This window comes from Euprymna scolopes, chromosome 2 (assembly GCF_053919585.1).
Source record: "Euprymna scolopes isolate OS-2025 chromosome 2, ASM5391958v1, whole genome shotgun sequence".
In the NCBI taxonomy this organism is placed as follows: domain Eukaryota; kingdom Metazoa; phylum Mollusca; class Cephalopoda; order Sepiida; family Sepiolidae; genus Euprymna; species Euprymna scolopes.
Window position 1 is genome coordinate 145,433,567 of NC_136483.1, and position 23,122 is coordinate 145,456,688.

The 23,122-nt window shown below is 33.3% G+C and overlaps 1 protein-coding gene and 1 pseudogene across 1 annotated transcript in view; both read left to right on the plus strand.

The window, feature by feature from the left end:
- Positions 1-23,122, plus strand: part of LOC145297026 (globin C, coelomic-like) — a 273,226-nt gene that overhangs the window by 245,180 nt on the left and 4,924 nt on the right. The window contains exon 2 of the mRNA XM_080143250.1: positions 21,840-22,065. Coding sequence (XP_079999376.1) covers positions 21,840-22,065 — 226 coding nt within the window. The remainder of the gene's footprint in view (positions 1-21,839; positions 22,066-23,122) is intronic.
- On the plus strand, positions 17,457-17,573 carry LOC145241838 (5S ribosomal RNA; annotated as a pseudogene).

A 23,122-nucleotide genomic window follows, 5' to 3' on the forward strand; every position in this document is an offset into this window, starting at 1 on the left:
AAATGGCGCTCTTTTCAAGTAGAACAGCTTCGTTTCAGTTTTACAGTATTGAACGCAAAATTTGTGTCGAGAATTGTCTAAAGTTCCGACTCTTTGGGGGGGGCTTTCACTTTAATAAGAACGTGAATTTATGAGGTGAATTTATTCGACACAATATGATTCAACTCAAAAAAATAAATAAAAGCTAACGTGAATTAAGATTAAAGTTAAGGTGTTATTGTGAACCCTCGCCCCTTTTAAAAAACCTTGTTAAACTTTGTGACATATTTACATTGTATGGAGTTCAGACGCGAACGAACACCCAATGGTTTTATTATACCATATTTCTTTAAACTGAAACATAATTATCAAAGTATACTTACGCAAATAGATATGAAAAGTATTTGTTAAAGTTTGTCCCATATTTACATGGGGTACAGACGCAGGCGCGAACGCAGACCCCACAATTTTATTATACCATCCCTATTTAAGTTGAAACATACTTATCAAAGTATTCTTATGTACATCTATATCTAAAACACTTGTAAACGGTTTTTTTTTTTTTTCATTTTTTATTTCCATACTTTGGGGGCCAGGCACGAACGCAGACCCTACAATTTTTATGAACCACCGTTCTGCCAGATCAAACATACCCATTCCTGATCCTCGATACAACTTCTATCATTATATGTAATCAGTTTTTTTAAAATAGTCAACCATATAGGAGCCTAATCGTGACCAGACACACACATACACACACATACACACACACAAACGTTCAGCTTTATATATATATATATATATATATATATATATAAGAGCAAACAGTTAATAAAACATGTTAAAAATACTTTGAAAGGAGTTAAAAACATATTTAATCTGAAAAGGAAACACTAGATAAGTGGATAGTCCTTAATCCGCGGAGATTCGAAGAAATACTTTCCTTCTCATCAGAGGGTAGGAATTAGCAAAATGCGGGATCGGATTTTGCATGCAAAAGTATTTGATGAAACAACAAGTAAGTCAAAGATCTTACTTGAAAACAAAAAAAATGTAATTTTTATTTTATATATATATATATATATATATATATATATATATATATATATATATTCCAATAATTTTATTGTCATCGAAATTGGTTACATCGCCTATTTTTCAATCAAATCGGTTCATTGCCTACTCTAGTCGGGGACCCATCGTGGTGCTTGGGAGGAAGCTTCACATGCTTCTCACAGTGACTTAGTCCATAATACATCGCAGTTTTCGTTGCACTATAGATAACCTACTGTTGATATTAAAAAATTAGTTTTACATAATGGTTTGAATTTAATTGAAAATGCAAAGGTCAAGTATCATTGTTCAGTTGTGTCCTAAACAGAAATATTCATTTCGAACGCTCTTTTTTCATATCCAAAAACTTACTATTGATTTTAAACGCTTGACTCTTCTGCTTGTGCGGTGATAAAATTTCTGAAATGCACTTGCGATGTTAATTTCAGTCAAAATGGGACAGTTCCTTTTGTAATAGGATTTTTCGATTATTGATTATCGATACTTATCGGAGACATTCCAGTAAAGAACCGTTCTAAGAACACTGCAAGACCCATGAAGTGCATTTGTGTGAAATTCTCTTGTGATACGTATGAAGGTTGTTCCAAAAGTAAAGCCTCCTATTTTTTACTCATCATTCCCAATGCACTTTTGCCACCGATGAATGGTGGCAGTACATGGGCGTCCAGAGAGCACTTTGTCATACGAAGGCCGTCCTAAAAGTAAAACCTATCTTTTTAACTCAAAATGTTCAAGAGCTACGAAGACGAAAGAGGTATCATGAAAACAAGCGACCTTTTGTGTTCTAGGATTTGTTTTTCTACATAGTCACCAATATTTTCAATGCACTTTAGCCAGAAATTCAATGGCGCATCTCTGCTTCTGACGCACATCTTTAAAACAAGGATTGTTTTCTTAGAGTCTCATATCGTCAATGTCTGCAACAGAGAGATGAAACTTTCAGGTCAGGTAATGCAGAAGTTCCATCATAGCAATGTAATTTGCAATCTGTTCTGATCCATTCGGGCGGAATAAAAAGTAAAAGGCGTTGATTTTGGAACGTTCTCCGTCATTTAGATACGGGTCCAACTTTTCAACCAAACAACAACCAAATTGTTTTTACCCTAACTCTAAAGTAACCTTAAACTAACTCTAGCCCTAACCCTAACATAACCCTAACCCTAACATAACGCTAACCCTAACATAACCCTAACCTTAACATAACCCTCACCCTAACATAACCCTAACCTTAAACTTAACCCAAGTAAATTTGACCGAGTAGCTTTTTGTCCGATTCAATAGACGTTCCACTATCGTAATTTATTTTAAAGTTTTAGCAAGAATACAAATGTTGAGAAACACTGGTCATTTTTATCTCTATCTACTTCTACTATTATATAAAAGTCACTTTGTGTGTGTGTGTGTGTGTGTGTGTGTGTGTGTGTGTGTGTGTGTGTGTGTGTGTGTGTGTGTGTGTGTGTTCCTTCCTCATGGGTTTCGAAACGGCTAAGCCTATCTTTTGCAAATTTCACACAAAGGTAATTTATATGTCTGGCAGTGTTCTTAGATATGTTTTTTTTTTTTTTCAGAAATTCATCCGATAAGTATCGAAAATCGAAAAAAATCCGACCTTTAAAATAGTATTTCTCTCTTATAGATAAAAAAAAAAAAAGAAGACTTTTTAAAGGAGAATATTTTACGTTATACCGGCCAAGTGCAATCATAAAATCTCAGTAAATCATTTTCGAAAATCGAAAAAAATCCGATTTTAAAAATAGTCTTTCTCTCTTACAGATAAAAAAAAGAACAATTTTGATAGGGGAATATTTTACGCTACACCGGCCTGGGAAAATAAAAAAAATCTCAGCAAATTTCTTTTAAAAAAAAAAAAAAGATTTATTGTCATCAGGAGATATAGTTTAGTAGTAAATCATTCAACTACAGATCGAATGATCCCCTGTTCAAGCTCGAGTTTTTCTTTTTCTTTTTTCTTATTAATGAGGTCAATTTACGATAGAAGAAATGGTACCGTTTAAAATCGATGCAAATCATTTAATCGTTTGCATATTTTAAAACTAATCATTAATCAGAAGTGATTTTTGCAGGGCTTTCATCGTCAAGCCTCAAAATCAGCTGACATAACATTGTAAACAAACACAGACGGAATTTGATGAGCAACAATATCTTTATTATTATTTTTATTTATTTTTTAATTTAATTTTTTTTAATTTAATTTTATTTTATTTATTTATTTGCGAATTATTTCACCAGGCAAATTATTCCTCGTAATATATAATGATCAATAGTTAATCGATTCTATAATAATACATACGCAATCTACATAAATTAAAATATCATGTTTAAGCGTATTATACGACCGGGCAACGCCGGGCGTCCAGCTAGTAAATTATACAACTTGACCCTGTCTGCAATCTCTACAGGTCAGCTAATGGACTCACTCGGCACTCAGAAAAAATAAGCTGCTACCGGAAGACTAACCTGCCAGCAATGTTGTCTGACATTCAAGTCTCTTGAGGGTCTAATGAGCCATATAAGATGTCACCAGCAACAGAAAAATCAAAGTTAGGAACTAATTATCTACACTCATCATCTAGCTACACTGATTACTTAGTCTACGTCGAATATTAAAATGCGTTGATGTATTTTGTACCAGTTAAAGATTGGCAGAAATCTCGATTTGTCTGTTTAGTATATTTATTAAGCTCTACGGAATAGAGTCACAGCTGGAACATGTATGCACATATGTATCAAAAATGTTTATTTGAATAAATCTTTTTTAATGGAAATCGCTTCAAACAACTATACTATATATATATATATATATATATATATATATATATATATATATATATATATATATATATATATATATATATATAAGTAAATTCTTGGTACAGCAAAATGGAAGGAGAAATTTCAGAGGGAACATAATTTAATTTATGGAAAATAAAAAGATCAAAGAAACAAAAAAAAAACGGGCAGGTGGAATTGTTAAAATTTTCCTTAAGGCCTTATCGTCTGACCCTCTAAGAGGAAACGTCAGAATGATAAATTAAAAGCTAAGAATCGAATGAGGAAAGAGGGAAATTGTTTTCAGTTGGAAAACCAGTGAGAGAATATATATATATATATATATATATATATATATATATATATATATATATATATATATATATATATATATATATATATATATATATATAATTCTCACTGTTCAGGTGGTTTTAAATCAGTAAATATTTCCAACTGATGTTTCAAAATCTTTTGTCTACACAGGCTAGGTCGAGAGTTATTAATGACTAACGCCTCAATGATATTGAGATGATAGTTCGACCTAGCACTGTATAAAACAGAAAACCAACCATCGGAATATTGGTCAGAACACCTATTTATACTAATCAGGTGATTACCGATGGCGGACTCATGAGCTTGGGAGTGCCCGGATGTTCTCGAAACCTGGTGTAATCGAATATCCCGAGGGATGTGTTGGGATATTCTCATTTCCAATCTTTGGGATGTCTTGCCAATATATATATATATATATATATATATATATATATATATATATATATATATATATATATGCTATTAATATATACTAGTGAGACCTGTGGAAATACAACAGCGGCCTCTTTCATGTATATATTGCTGCTGGGCATTCACGGACGTTCAGCATTAATGGAAACTGGCCAATATTATTGTAGCCCTTTTGTTAAAACTGTAAAAATATTTATCTAAGTAATCTGGCTAATGTAATGTCAGAATATGTCCGGTTGTTACAGTTTATCTCCAATATCCTTATAGGAGCCTGCGGCATATTTCCTCCGTATGGACGCCCAGCGCGAACATAAAACTCACGATATCATTATATTTAATTTAATTCATTTTCAATCATTCATAGCTGACAACAGTTACATTTAAAACTGGAAATAAGCGTATTTATTTAAGCTATGAGAGTTATTTCCCCTTTTAAGTTGTGAGAGTTACTTCGCGTTTGATTTTCATAAACCAACATAGATGTGTTTTATGCTTCCCTAAAATCCAACATGTGGTGACTTTTTGTAGCAAGTTAGGACATTCGGTGTATCTTAAATAGTATGCGATAAATCTCTCAGTTCCGCAATATGTTTCAACTGGCCAACGCCGGGTGTATACAGCTAGTTTATCATTGTTTATAAATATACTATTATTATACTACACACATACACACACAACCATATATATATATATATGTGCGTGTGTGTGTGTGTGTGTGTTTTATTTTTTATTACCGTTTTATCTGTTTTGTTACATATGTTTCGGATGTTGACCATGTTTACGATTCAACAGCCTCGTCAGACCTTACAGAAATGGTTGTTAGTATTTGGAAGAAGTGTTTTAGAAGAAATGCGAGAAAAAAGGGGTTAGGAGATAATAAGGAGGAGGGAGACGGGTATCGACAATATTTCAGTTTTGAAGGTTAAAATATATTAGATTTTATTGTGTGTGGGGGGTAGCAGATTCAGGTAGGCGTGGGTGGGTATATATGGATATAGGGAGGGGAGGTGGAGAGAGGATGGTAAAGAAAAAAGAAAGGGGGTAAGAAGAGGAGAAGGGAGGAGTTTCGATTTTTAAGTTTTAAATTTTGACTGCTTTTTGCTTGTACAAGCAGGTATATGAAGTAGATGAAAGAGAGAGAGGGAGAGAGAGAGGAAGAGAGAGATAAAGGGTTTTTGTAGGTGTCATGCGTTTAACAAGTACAAAGTTTCATTTAAAATTTTCGCAGTCGCTATAAGTCGATTTGTTCATTTCAGTTGCCAATGAGTTGTTTTTATGTAGCTAAGGATTAATACATACGCTAACGCACGCGAAAATCCGTATACATACATATACATACATATGTACATTTCTATATACCATATACAAACACATAAGCACATACACATATATATAAACCATGAATATGTAGACATACCTGCATCTATATGCAGACATACGCACATATACACACAACTCCTATACACATGTACATACTCACATATACACATAGACACATATACATATATATATACCTACATATATACATATAGGTGGAGATATAGATCTCCAGTAAAAAGTAGATGTACATATACATACATACATATATGCACACACATGTACCTATATACACGTATATATATTTACATAAATATACATATTTATAAAAATATAAATACACCGACATATATATATATACATATATATATATATATATATATATATATATATATATACAGACAAGTGAATATTTATACCAAGTAAATAAAGTAAAGTTAGGATAAATAAATAATAATAAATAAATACATGGGTGTAGTTAATAATGCGAGGTTAGGTAGACGCATGGTTAAGTGCATATATATATATATATATATATATATATATATATATATATATATATATGGGGTGGGCTACTAACACGGTGCTTTGGGCAATGGTTATGTTTAACTTTATTTTCAGTGTTAAATGTATTGTGGATACAGGCATATGCATACACACAAACACATATATGCATATAAACTCAGATATAGCTATACCTGTATACATAGTTCAGCCATGCATACCCATAGATACACACATATATACAAACATTAAAACCCAGATGGACGCAAACACATACATGTGCACATAGATATAGATATACCAATATACATTCATGTATATACACACGACTCTCATTCTCCCTCCCTTTTTCTCTCCCTCTCTCTCTCTCTCTCTCTCTCTCTCTCTCTCTCATCTACTTAATATACCTGGCTGTACAAGCAAAAAGCAGCCAAAATTTAAAACCTAAAAATTGAAACTCCTCCCCTCCTCCTCTCTTTACCCCCCCCCCCTCTTTTTCTTTACCACCCTCTCTCCACCTCCACCTCCCTATATCCATATATCTCCACCCACGCCTACCTGCATCTGCTACCCCCACACACACAATAAATCTAATATATTTTAACCTTCAAAACTGAAATATTGTCGATACCCGTCTCTCTCCAACCTTATTATTTCCTACCCCCCCCCCATTTTTTCTTTTTCTCGTATTTCTTCTAAAACACTTCTTCCAAATACTAACAGCCATTTCTGTAAGGTCTGATGAGGCTTTTGAATCGTAAACATGGTCCAACATCCGAAACATATATAACCAAACAGATAAAACGGTAATAAAAAATAAAACACATATTTGCTCTGCAATAGTATTGAGCACTCTCTTCAGGTTTTAACTAATTACCAGTTTTACCAAATATATATATACATATATATATGTGTGCATATGTACATATATACATATATATATGTGTGTGTATATATATATATGTATGTATTTATAGGTATATATATATGTATATATGTACCTATATATACTTATATATATGTATGTATATATATGTATATATATACATATATATACATATATATATATATGTATGTATATATATATATATGTATATATAGTAAGTTATGAAAATATACATGGAATTTAAGCTACACAGAATATTCCACGTTTCATTCTGGCCATATATATTTTCATAACTTACTACCTAGCTCTACCTATGTATTGAGCACTGTTGAAGTACATATTGAAAATTTACGCATAAAATTATATCTTCGTATATTAATTTATGTGATTAAATGAAGTAGTCATATATATATATATATATATATATATATATATATATATATATATATATATATATACACACCGAGTGAGAGAGAGAGAGAGAGAGGAAGAACAAAAGAGGCAGGAGAGAAAGAAATTAGCGAAAATAGTATAATGTCGAAAGCAGTCGATAATTGAAGAAGCCATATAAGTAAATGTCGCCATTTTATGCCATTTTCATCACGTCCATCTAAAATGCGGAAGTGACCTCGTCCGATTGCAACTTTCATGTTTCCATTCGAATTTCCTATTCTATTAGCCGCACTCACGTACGCGGGCGTATGTGCACAGACACCGCTCGTCGTGTTGTTTGTGCTTCTCTCGGGAATGAAAGCACTTCTTGGATCTGCTTCAGTGTTTCTGATTCTTTATATTTGGTCAATATTGATTCAGTGCGCGGGAACGATCAGGTCGCTTGTTCGTTCAGGTCCAGTCAGATGGGGTAGTGTTCGTGTGAGGCGAGAGTAGGAGAGAGATTTATGGTGAACGCGCACGGTCGGGGGTTACTGGGATCGACCTCCATCGGGACTGCTTAAGACATAAAGGCGATCGATTCTGAAGATTAAGACATCTATTTTGGTGTGGATGATTGCAATTCCCATCCCCCATCCCCATCCCCTCTCTCTCTCTCTCTTTCTCTCTCTCTCTCTCTCTCTCTTTCTTTCTCTCTCTCTCTCTCTCTCTTTCTCGTCTATTGACGGTGTGAGGGTTTCGATCTCATTGACTCTTTTGAGTCAAGAGATCATGAGGTCGAAACCTTTCAAGTATATATATATATATATATATATATATATATATATATATATATATATATATATATATATATATATATATATATATATATATAGTGCGGAAACTAATATATATGACTCACGGGCGCTAACCAGGCATACAGAAACTATTAAATATATTGCATATATTTGTACGTATACGTGATCTCTAAATAAATGGGGGGGGGGTTATTGTCCACTTACTTTTGGCTCATTCTGTATACACAGACCTTACAGAAAAGAATAGATACCTATAAAAACAGTTTATTGAAATAAACACAATTTATAGAACAAAATCAAAAATAAATGGTCACAAATTTAATAATTAATACTTGGTTGACATTCCCTTTGTTGCTTTTTATGCTAGGAAATTTCTAGGCATGGCATTGATCAGTTGATGAATATCATCTTGAGGAATTTCATGCCATGTCTGACGCAATAATGTTAAAAGTTCAATCTTAGAAGGTGGCTTCCTTTTATTTTTGCGAAGGTTCTAATATGCTCCAAAGATTTTTAATTGGTCCCTATCCGGGGACTGACTTTACCATAGAAGTTTATTAATCTCATTTTGGCTCAACCAATGTTGTGTCGCTCTAGTAGCTAATAATAGTAAATAGGGAGTTAACTTGGTCCATTTTACCACTTAAGAATATTGAAACATATTTAGCAGAGTTTCTTTGCACCCCTACTAGGTCTGAGCAACTATCACTCCAAATTACACCCCATACCATAACAGAGAAACTTCCATGTGCCAGCGTTGGCTGCAGTCTTTTTAAGTCAAACTCTTGCTGGGGAAGCCTCCGTACTCATAATATCCTTCCACTGTCAGGAAATAATGAAAATCATGACTCATCAGGGAATATGACATGGGTGCAAAAGGTTATAGGTCTCTCCACCATCTCACGAATCCAATCTTTTCTGCGCTTGAGATTAGCAGGACGAAAAAGAGATTTCCTCCTCGCAGCTTCATCAGAGTAGATCAGCTTTTGAAGATACCTCGAAGCAGTTCTGTTGGAATGTCAGAGGCTTTGCACCAAGGGCCCTCTTCAACATTTCTTTTCACGAAATGCAAGGTTCTTTCAGATGGGCGTGGATCGACCTGGATGAGGTTTTGTGCATTCTTAATCCTCTCTTGTTAATTGTATAATCACTCAATTAACAGTAGAAAGAGGTATTGAAAGATTTGCTGCTATTTTGCGTTGACTAAGACCATCTTCATGTTGACCCACGATTCGTCCTCGCAGAAATTCTGATAGGTCTGATGCTCCTTTGGTTCGTGGCATGCTCCAATATTGTTAGATGCAATTTTAATGAAATGCTTTAAGTTATTTTAGCACTATTCTTATATGTAAATATAAATAAGCATATATTAATCTTGGGAATAATATTTATCTTAATGTCTATTCTTTTCTGTCAATTCATTATATATATATATATGTATTTCGGACGATATCAAAACATCGTTAAACTCACTACTCGTTCAAGCAGCCGCCAATAGCGTAATGGTTAGAAGCCTTGACTGCCGTATAAACGGTCGGGTTTCAATCCTGGCTTGAGGTAGTTGCCTGTCTAGCCGCACTGATGAGCTGTGAAACAGCGAAACAGTATTGTATGTGGATGACTATATATATATGTATATATATATATATATATGTGTATATATATGCATATATATATGTATATATGCATATATATGTATATATATGTATATGTATATATGTATATATATGTATATATATATGTGTGTGTATATATATATGTATATATATATATATATATAATATTTTTATTTATATAGACGAATATTACATACTTGCTTCACTGAACATGCTAATGTTTCGGAACAATTGGTTTATTAAAAAAACAAAAGTTTCTCGTCGGGCGACAGAAATAAAGTTTATCTGCTATTCAAAGCATCTGGTTCTTAAATGAAAAAGTGAAACATATTTTTATTATTTATAAAAATAAAATATTAAATCGCTAACTTGAAGTGGGAGGAGTGATATTAAGTGACATTTTAGACTTAAAAATAGAAGGTGATGTGGGAAAATGGGATGACAAAGTTTAATAAGATATAAGAGAAGGGTAGAAAGAGTTAAAAAGTTAAAGGAAGTGACAGCTAAAAAGAAGAAAAAAAGGAGAAAGAAGAAAAGAAAAAGAAAGAAAAAGAGAACTAAAAGACGTAAGGAAGACAGAAGGAGTCAGTACAGTTAGATTACATTACTATAAGAAAAGGGGAGGGGTGATCACAATATACCAAGTTTACGAGCGTTTTAAATAAGATGTCAACGAAAGAAGACGACGTAAGGGGAAGAGTGGATAGTAAGACTTCCACATAAATATGCATATGCATGTCATAAACCTAGCAAGACAAATACACATATATACACACATAAATATGTAAAGAAATAATAAAAAATAAAAAAAATGTAAATAATAAATAAATGAATATATATATATATATATATATATATATATATAGAGAGAGAGAGAGAGAGAGAGAGAGAGAGAGAGAGAGAGAGATAGGGGGGGAGATAGAGTAGGGACAAAACAGCCAATGACACCCGTTTGAATGTCTCATTTGCCTATTTTCAAACGGTTTATAATAAATTGATGTTCAGTGCGATTCATTTGTAATTTTATTGTCCTATGTGTTATCTGCTTAGCTATATATTACCGAATTTCGCCTTCATGATGATACCAGTTTCGTCTTACTACTATTCATAATTCTGCAGATATAAGGATTTGAAATGCGCTAAAGATGTCTGAAACACCCTGTACATATGGACTGTACGTTTACAATTTGCGTAGAGGTTTGAATCCAACTTCAAACACCGGAAAACTATTAAAGAACGTTTAAACCTGATATCCCAGTCTCGACGTAACATGTTTCGCCTAATGACCGTTTCTTTCGGATTCGATGTGACATTAATTCAGATAATCTTCCAGTCATGAATTCTTCTATTGAACAAAACACATATTTTATAAAATTAAAAACACAAAATCTTTTTTGTGGCTGTATTTTCTACTCAACACATCATAGCCAGTTTGAATCTGTATTGGCAACAGAGAATCAACATGACATCGACCATCATTTAAATCGTTCCCATAGAAACGCTTCTCGGAAGAAATCTCCAATTGCCGTTGCCTTAGAAATCCACAGGGATCCTTCTTATCCGAGATTTTATTTGATATATTCTTTGTCCCCTGGTTTTATGTCCGGCAGATGTAGAATAAACAGTCCTGGTGATAGTTTTTTTGTTTATTTGTTTGTTTGTTTGTTTGTTTGTTTTGTTTGTTTTTTGTTTTTTTTTTATCTTGGTGTTGGTTTTGTGCGTTGAACACTGCCAAACATTGCCACAAGTATTTTAAACTTTGTTGTTGCTTGTTTGTTTGTTTGTTTGTTTGTTTGTTTGTTTGGCTGTGTGTGTGTGTGTGTGTGTGTGTGTGTGTGTGTGTGTGTGTGTGTGTGTGTGTGTGTGAGAGAGAGAGAGAGAGAGAGAGAGAGAGACTTGTTAATCTGTTGGTTGGGTAAAAGTGCATAACTCTCAAGAACCCGTAAACTAAGACACAACAACACATAATTTATATAAAACACATTAGAATTAAATACTCCTACCGAACCACATAGTTTTAATGGGTGGAAACAATTTGTTTATAACATTTACAAATCTTTTACGTATGTTAAAATAACAAATAAAAAAGTTCGGTAGAGAATTTTATTTATGCGTTTTAAATAAATTATGAGTTTATATCCCCAATATTGAGAATATTTCTATCCTGGTAGGATCTAATATAAAATAAAATAAAACCTTATATATAGGGTGGCCCACTTAATGGTAGCCCAGAAAATGTAGTAGAGAGGAGGAACGTTCTTTTATTGTTTAAATTACCGGTAGTGTTATTAAAAGTTGCTGGAAGTGCTTCCCGTTGACATCTATGCATTTCTGAGCACGTTTAACAATGTTTGCGGGTACTGCCTGTAGATCTTCGCTTTAGTGTGTCTAGATTGTGAGGATTATTTGCATAAACTTTTTGTTTTAAAGTCTCCAAAAGATAAAAATCACATGATGACAAGTCCGGGGAACGTGGTGGCCATAAACTTTTGCTTGTTGTTTACTCTTCCGCAAACGTGTCAGTGATCTGTGAGACGTATGGCATGTAGCGCCATCTTATCGAAAAAGAATTGCATTTTGTCTTGTGGCATCAGTTGGTCGTTCAGAGAAAGATTAGAGAGATGGGGCTACTTTTAAGTGGGCCGCTTAATCTGAAAACAAATTGATGCCAGAAAGATTAAAGAAATTGGGCTACTTTTTAGTGGGTCAACCTTTATATATATATATATATATATATATATATATATATATATATATATATATATATATATATATATATAAACGATGTATATATAGAAACACTTTGAATTTTGAATTATCGTAAAGTAGATATTTGTTAAAACAATTTAAACTTTCAAAATGTATTTTAACTTACGAACATCTGTATTGTTCTCAAAATGGCTTCCGTTTTTGTTTTTTGTTTTTTGTTTTTGGTTCAACCACTTCTGACAGCGTGAAATCATAGAATAGCATCAAATAAGAAGCAATTCCCCGGGTATTTGCGCGTATTCCCATTCAATTATCGCCTTTAATTCGAAGATTGTTTTAGGTTTTATAGTAGAAATCATGGCGTTTATATGTCTCCATAAAAAGTCCAGATATATTTGGTTTAGGTGAACGCGAGGAAGGTGAGGGGGAGGGGAAATTCCATAAACTTTTTCCTGATCTATCCGTTTGGTGAGATCTAATCGCAGAAGCATCTAGCCTCGTGATGATAGTGGGAGTGATCCATCTTCCAGTATTAGAAACAATTCTATTGGCTTCAACGGTCTCTCTAATTCAAGTAAACGTAACTCACTTAGTTGTTTTTTGTTTTTCTTTTTTACAAGACTGTCTCGACTTATTGGGGTCTGAAGGCCACTCGAGGATAAAGATCAATAAGTGTCAGATGGTTAACAAGACAACAGCGCAGTGATTGGTAGTGGTGAAAATTGGTCAAGTTTGATTATTTAAGGCACACCAGGAACCTGTTTACAATGTACTTGAAGATGACCATGTTGTAGTCTGTTGGAAAGTAGATCAGCGGAACAGAGTTCCACAGGCGAATAGTTCTAGGAATGAAACTTTGTTCATGGAATTTACGTTTACATTTGGACGCAGATAGAGAGATGGGGTAATTGTTAACAGTGGTTGTAGATAGAAAAGTGTTCGTTGTGAATGTTTTGCGGTGCGGTCGTAGATTGAAGCTCAGTCGAGCACTTGCTATGAAAAAATGAGTAGACTATAGGCAAACTCGACGGTTCTAGTTGTTGTAATTTTTATACTTCGGGTAGAGTTTTATAATCATTTTTAATGTTTAGTCGTGCTGCCATTATTCAAATCAAGATTTGAATTATTTCACTAGTAACGAGTGACCTTCTCAGCATTCTAATAAAACGATGTATAAAAATACTCTAAGGCAATTCCACCTCCTATTAAAAAGAATTAGATCGCCGAAAATCCAATGCCAAAATGTTTTAGATTTTCATCCCATGATTTCTGTTTAGAATTCTTTCTAGGAAGATATCGACTCGAAATTTGATATACAGGGTACTGAGATTTGGGAAAATTGATGTGATCGGTTGTCGGCTAGAAATTTGGCTGTTAAGGGCTCAAAGTTCAACGATTTGACCTTCGAGAACTCTACCAAACTCCTCCGACAATTTTCGGTCTACACACTTGAAATTTTAGATACAGGTTCATTGGACATGGATCTAACTTAATAACTTGATTTGAGCCCAAAACAATAAAGTTTAAGGGGTCATAGTAGGGGTCAAAGTTAAAAGTTTACCATTCTTTTTTTTTCTTTTTTTTTTTTTGCTCAGCATACACAAGCAAACACCCGGGCAACGCCGGGCACGCATGCTAGTACATATATATATATATATATATATATATATATATATATATATATATATATATATATAACAGATAGTCGGCACAACCATGGAATTTCCATAGATACCGCCAGTGTTGTTTTTATTATTATTGTATAATTCCCTGTGCCTGTTTTACAAATATTTTAATAAAATATGCTCAGACGAACTCGAAACATTTGTACCCACTCGACGTAAATAGCCCCGACTAATTCAGTAAGCAATAAAACCCCACTCCTACAATGTACAGATCCCTAAATGTTGGAGAGCCTTTTACCCTATTGGTTTCTTTCCTCGAACTGCTAGACTTTAGAATTCCTTCCCGAGTACCTGTTTCGCTGACTGTATTGAAATGCAATTCAAGTGTAATGTGAACAGACATCTCGCTGTCCAACTCTCTTCGTAGTGCCTCTATAGACTTGGTCCCAAATAGTAGCCCTTTACGTTCAAGTGGCACAGTGCCTTGTTTGGGGGTAAAATAACAATTTAAAAAATTGTACCACTGTAAAATCGTTCGTGTTTATATAACTTTTTAAAACAATATATTTACACTTGTTTTAATTATGAATACATCTCTGTTTTCGCTTTTGTCGTTATCTTGCTTTTGACCGTGTACAAATGTTATCTGTTATTACGTGTTTTAGACGGCAAAATGTACGGCAAGGGACATTAGTAAAGGATGGATGATAAATGAAGGTTAGGAGGAATGGAATGATGTAAATAAGTAAGAGAGCCTGTCTCTGGTCTATCATTATTTTCATGGCAAGTGTTCGTCTGAGCTCCAATCAATGGCCCCCTACCGGACTTTGACAAATAACACTCGACTAGCTAAAACCACTATATATGATTTCCCCCACTCTCTATGTGTGCCTAAATCTTAACACAGATTCCATCAACAAAGCTTCTTTCCGAGAACTGTAGAACACTGTTCCACTGGCCTGCTCCCCGGCCACCTACAATATTGTAGCCTTCAAGTCCAATGTAAACAAGTTCTTGTTGATTCATCCCTTTAAATAATCGAATTCTACCTAACTTACACCATTAACGATTACTACACTACCACCTTACATTCATTAACTGTTATCCTCGAGTGCCCTTCGCGCCTTGATAAGTAGTGATTCCTTTGCAAATAAAAATAAATAAATAAAAATAAAAAATGGTGTGAGAGAGAAATGATAAGAGAGAAAGGGAAATGAGAAAGAGAAATGAAATGAGTAGAGATAAGAGAAGAGAGGTAGGGAAAGAGAGAAGGAAAGAATGAAAAAAGAAACGTTTATGCACACATGAAATCAAGATGACAACATCATCGAAATATACATAAGATAAGATGCTTCATACATTCTCCCGCCTTTTGATGTCTTGTTATAAGTGTGACAAGCTTTGATTAAATACCTATTTTCATTTCTTAGGCGAAAGAAAAAGTATGCGTGAAATGAAACTATACTCGTTTATTTTTTATTAAAGACTAGCGGGGGTACCCGGCGTTGCCCGGGTGTTTGTAGATGTGTTTGGTGTTAAATAAAAAAGAAACCGGGAGGGGGAGGTTGGATCGAATCCGAAGCCCTGAGGCGAAGTTTGAAAATAAAATCGGCCAGCCAGAATGAGTTAGTGAAAGATGTTTGAATTTATTTCAGTAAGAACCAAATTGACAGGTGTGCGGCCGGAAGTCGTCGAGCGTTACGATGACGACGACGACGACGACGTAGGTTTGTTTGTTGTAAGCGAAGCAAAAAAATAAAACAACGTTAACACTTAAGCGGAAAAAAAACACAAAAAAACTTACGTACGTCAAACGAACGATCAAAACAGAAACAGAAAAACGAACACGTGAAAAATGGCTTAAATAAGCCTCTTTCGATATTAAAATTTTAAAAATCGGTGGGTACCGAACGTTACATGAAAAATAGCTTAAATAACACTGGTTCAATATTTAAATTTAAAAAATCGAGAAAAAAAACATCTCACACCACGATTCGAACCCAAAACATTTAGATAATGACCCAACGCGCTAATCAACCGACCTAATACGACATACATGAAATTCGTTCAGTTTTCAACTATTTAAAGTAAATAAGGTCATGACGTCATCTGACGCATGCGTAGAACCGGTCGAGATGGCCGTTGTTGTTGATCCCCCCCCCCCCGTTGCAAATTGTCAATTTCGGGGTGAAAAAATGAACGTTCTTGGCCAATTTTTCGATATTTTTTTAGGAAAGGATGGAGCCTCAATATAATACCGAGTTTGTGAATTTTTGTTGTGTCTGGCGAAAGTTTTTAGCAGACACACAAACATACACACATACATACATACATTTTCGCTTTTATATATATAGACTACTGATGGGTACCCGGCGTTTCCCGCGTGTTTGGAGGTGTGTGTGGTTTTGGGTAAATCAAAACTCCGGGGGAGGGGTTAAAATAAAAAAAAATGTTTTGATAGATAAGTATGAGGATCGAACCCGAACCCTTAAGACAAAGTTGTAAATTAAAGTGTGAAAAAAAACGCGCAACGTTAACCATTGCGCCACCGCGAGATGCTAACGGAAATACGTTTGAATTTATTTAATTACTTGGATTTGGCAGGTGCACATTTTAATGACTTAATGAGGTCAAGTTTGACTGCGGGATGGTATTTCATTTACTGCGGGAACGCTTTTTATTTTTATTTTCCCAAGATGTTATAGGAAAAAGACTAACCCACATGCGGCGAGTGACAAATGTTGAATATTTATCTTCCCGAAGTCGAGCAAATTAAATAGACAGGCGATCTCCGTTGTTAACTCTGAGATATTACGATTTATATGTGATATAAAAAGTTTTAAAAAGTTGTGAACCGACCGACCGCTTCTCTGAAAAAAGCCTTTAGTAGACATACAGAAAAAGCGAACACACATACATACATTTTCGTTTTTATATTTATAGATGAAACTGCTTATCAAAAGTAATGTCTATATGTGTGTGTGTGTGTGTGAGCGCGCGCGTGTGTGATACATATTTTATGTACGGCATAATCGCGTTGACACACCGGTTCTCGTCAGATTACCGAAATTAAGTAACGTTGAGCCTAGTTAGTACCAGATGGGTAACCATTTGGGAATTCTAGGCGCTGTATATGCTCCCCGCTTATCTCGGCATTTGTTTCCAGTCGTCCTGAACATACACTCCACTTGCCACTGGTATATAACAATGTCGACTTAGGAGAGGTGTGGTTGGAGATTGCACACCTCCTGCCACAAAAACTTCAGTTTGCAGGCATCTCTACAGTGGGTATCCATAGTCTGTCAAAGATTGAAGGAGCCTAAATGTATATATATATATATATATATATATATATATATATATATATATATATATATATATATATATATATATATATATGCGTGTGTGTGACTCTTTCTCTCTCCCTCTCTCTCTCTCTCTCTCTCACTCTCTCTATCTATCTTTCTGTTTATCTATATCTCCTTTTATATATATATATATATATATATATATATATATATATATATATATATATATATATATAAACAAATGATTAATAAAATATGTTAAAAGACATCTTGAAAAAGAGTTAAAAACATATTTAATTTTAAAAAAAGGAAGCACAAGATAAGTGGATAGTCCTTAATCCGCGGAGTTTCGAAGAAATACTCTCCTTCTCATCAGAGGGCAGGAATTAGCAAAATGCAGGATCTTTTTCAAGATGTCTTTTAACATATTTTATTAATCATTTGTTCATATTATAAGCTCTATTTCCTTTTCGGTTTTATTGAGCATTTTATATCTGGCTGAGTTTATTTTACTTGTAAATATTAACTCTTTAATATTTATAATATATTTTAAGTTTACCATTTCGATTACTTTAGTAAAATTATTGTAACTTTTATTTTTATATATATATATATATATATATATATATATATATATATATATATATATATAAAAGGAGATATAGATAAACAGAAAGATAGATAGAGAGAGAGAGAGGGAGAGAGAAAGAGTCACACACACGCATATATATATATATATATATATATATATATATATATATATATATATATATATATATATATATATATATATATATACTAGCAGGCCGCTCGGCGTAGCCCGGTGGTAAAATATGTATAAATATGATATTTAATTTATGCAGATTTTGCATTTATTATCAGATCCAATCAGCTACTGATTGTTATATGTAACAAGTAAAAAAAAAGCCGGAAAGAAACTGAGATATGTGCATGCTAGTATTATATTTTTCTAAACAGATCATTTCGTGTAAGTAAAAAAAAATCGAGCTGAGATCGAAACCAAAACCTAAAGACAACGAATCAAGTACGATAAACATTGCACCAATGGGAGACGATCTATAAAAGATGTATTAAAACCACTTATTTTGAACATAAGTAATCTGTAATGTGAACTATTCACGCATGCGCATTCGTGTAATAGTTAGCAAGCATAAAAATTCCGGTGACTTGCACGTATCAATTGTTCAATTTTTACCCCTTAGCAGCCCCCTTTTTTCTTTCTTTTTATATTAAAAAGTTTTCCACATGTCTGAATACTCGATATACCAAATTTACATTCTGTAGATCAAATATTTGTTAAGTATATAGGTTTAGAAGTTTGCACACACACACACATTCTCACTTTTATAGATATATAGATATACTAGCAGGCGGTCCGGTGTTGCTCGTGCGTAAAATAGGCATAAATATTATATTTGAATTAATGCAGAATTCTTATTGATTATAAACAAAAATACCGAAGGTATTAAACGTAACGTTAAATGTCTTTAAAACAAAAAATGAAGTAAAAAAAAAATGGAATGAAACTGAGACATGCGCATGTGATTATTATGTTTTTTTTTTTCTGAAATTTTACTTCTTGTAGAAAAAAAATACTCGAGCTGAGATCGAAACCAGAACCTAAAGATAGCGAGGCAAATACGATAACCATTACACCAGCTTCAGCGGAGTTGACTGTATCTAGGAATCGAACTCCGGACCATGTGTATAACTATCCGGCGCGTTACCTGTTAGGCTATGAACTCCTAGATAATTTTTACTGTTCATTTTTATCGTTTATAAACTTTTATTTTTGTTGATTTTGTTAACGATAAATACGGTTAGATAGCGTCTTCTCCTCGAATATCGTTTCACTTAGAAAATCGGTCATATTTTATTTGGGCGTACATAATATTTTTATTTATTTTATAAATTTTAAAACAGTAATCTACGTATATACATATGCACATACACACACACACACATAGATATATATAATGCTACAAATAACTCAATTTTATATTGTATAGATAGATAGATAGATAGATAGATAGATAGATAGATAGATAGATATAGACCTCGTTGCATATGACATCTCTGATTTCTTGACCTCTTCTGACCCTCTCAAGTTTAACCACTTGAAGCACCCCTTAAAAAAGCCACTACAGAAATTCCACTGACCTTTGCGACACAAAAAAAAAACTCTGTTGCACTTAAACCGTTTCGAATGGTTCTACAAATGCCAACTTCCGGTCTGCCGTGTTAAGATACTTACACCGGAACAAAAGAGGCGTAACGTGTTAAAAATAGAATAATCTAAGATGGCAAAAAATATGGGAGATAGTTTTTCGAAGAGAAAATTTCCTTGGAAATTAATTAATAATTTATATTCTAAAAACGCATTTATTTGCGTTATCTTTTTATTATTATTATTATTATTATTATTATTATTATTATTATTATTATTATTATTATTATTATCATTATTATTATTATTATTATGCTTGTTTCTCCCTTAGTTAGTCCATGCGTTACTCCTTGAAAAAGACCAAACATAATTTTTGAAGGCTAAAAGTAACTACAATGTATCAATGAAAATACAATAATCTATACAATATATATATATATATATATATATATATATATATATATATATATATATATATATATATATATATATATATATATATTGGGTGGATTTTTCTGGCGTTCAAGGATTGTGATTGGAAACATCAAAACATGAAGACAAAAAACAACACAATCATATATTGTGTCATCTTTGCTTCAGGCCCTGTAAGTCGGCTGCTGATTTGAAGAGCCACCTTCGTAGCCATGTAAGATGAACTGACGGATGGGGTTAGTGGTGGGGGTTTTGTTGGGCATGACGGCAATCATTTGCAAAGATGAAGCAATCATCATGTGTGTATATATATATATGTATGTGTATATATATATATATATATATATATATATATATATATATATATATATTATATTTATTGATTTATTTTTATATTTATTTGCATTTTGGATCAACTTGAGAGGATTTTCATGCAAGCTGAAATATTATATGTGGTTTGTTTTTATATATATATATATATATATATATATATATATATATATATATATTTAAATATGTATGAATAAAAAATGAATACGGAAAATATATGAATGTTTATATCTTTTCTGTATTTATTTCCCGTGTGTTGACGTGTAGGAATACAAAACGTCTTTTGAAAAAAACAAGAATGTTTCCTTCAAAAGCACATAATTTTCGACCGATCCTTCAATCTTCCTCAATGTGAAAAAAATGTTGGATATGCAAATACATATATATATATATATATATATATATATATATATATATATATATATATATACGCATTCAACATTTTTTCACTCTTCATTTGGCAATTTATAACTACAATAAATTGCGGTTTCATTTAATGATTTAATTAGCAAATTCTAGCATTGCTACAAATATAATTTGCTGATTCCTTTATGTCCTCTGATGAGATTCTTTGAAACTCCACGGAATAAGAACTTTGTAAATTGTTTTTTTGTTGTTGTTTTTTTTTTTAGTATTCAGTCGAGCAATAAATTTTGATTTTAAAGTTCAACTTACAGTTTTAATTTTCTTTGTCTTATATATATATATATATATATATATATATATATATATATGTACATATTTTCAAGTGCTGTTTTTATTTATAATCTCTACATTTTAATTTTTAATTTTACTAGTAGTTTAAAATTAAATATTTATCCTTTTATCATCAGTATCAGCAATAGAAAATTAAGTTTTAAACAAACAAAAACTGAAAAAAATAAGAAATTTGTCTTAAATTTGTCCGATACCGATTCCTTCCTCCTACAAAAAAAAATAATTGCGACTTTTCGATTCCGAATTCTGATTTCGATTAATCGCCACAACACTAACCTCTATTGGGATGAGTGCAGGTATTATTTGCAACCACTATAAACCTTTTAACAACATAAATAATTGATCTCAATTCGCGAACTAGATTTACGTGAAACCTTCGTTCGTTCTAACTCTTGTGTCGTTTTCTTTCTTTTTTTCCCCCCGACAGGCTCTTCGATTCCCATCCAGACGTCCAAAATTCTTTCATGCCTTTCCGTGGTTTAAGTAACAAGGATATGGAGAGTAGCGCCATCTTGCGTTCCCATGCTCTTCGTGTGATGGCGACTGTAGAGAAATGCATCGGCCGACTCGACCGGCCGGACAAGTCCGCTCTCATTCTCACCGAACTTGGACAGAGGCACAGCGACTATCAAGTCAAACCAGAATACATTCCGGTAAGTTTATGGTGTGGACTCTTTCCTACAGAAATGACTTTGTTTGTCTTTCTCTAGTCTAGTGCTATTTTCATGATAGGCGCTCCACTGAGCATTGTCGCAGAGATATTTCCCTATAAAATAAAAAAAGTGTCGTTTTTAAGATTCAATGCAAACAAATTGTTACGTTTTCAATAAGAAAATAAAAAGTTCTTTATGTCGTAGTGTTTATATGGTGTCTCCTTTTATGGTCGATTATTTTCTTCGTCGACGTTTCGTCTAGTGGTGAGCATGGAAACAAGCTTGTGCTCATCAATGAAGAGGGACACGGGAAGACGTTCGGTGAATTTTATTCAAGGTTTTATTTGAAGAGAATCCACTCAGGAGAGAGAGAGACAAATTAATGTTATCTTAGCTAATTGTTTACTTCTTAACTTTCTAACTTACTGAAATGAGTGATGCAGACGGACAGAAATCAAAGTAACATTCGCCTTAGTTTAAAAATGTTTGACATTATTGGCCATGGTGCGTTCGCATGGCTTCTACCGAGAGACTGATCTGAAAACCTTGGTGTTCTATCGGTTGAAAAGCATGACGACACCCATCATCATTTGACTCTTGTTTTGTCTATGACACTTGACTTCTGTCTATTGCCTCAAATTTACGTCACTCGTCTCTAGGAACGGTTCGGTTTGCAGACTAAGATTATTCTGACATGTACCAAATATCAAAATTCACATTAGCTAACTTAATCGTTACTGATGTTGAGTCTCTAATATGCAACACATGTGCTCCATTAAAAGTCACGCCTAAAATTTTCCACAAAAAATTTCTCAGAAGGAAAAACTATTAGTGGTCACATGACCTGTGGCATCAACTATCATCATCATATTCCTTTTAACATCAGTTTTACATACTGGCATGTGTTGGACGACTTTAGAAAATTCACTTCACAAGTAACTTATCTCTGGACATGTCTTTATTTATCCCTCATGCTCATTTTTATCACTTTCTCGCATGTTTTCCTTGGCGTTCCTCTGTAAACCAACCCTGCTCCCTTAACTGCTGTACATCTCAT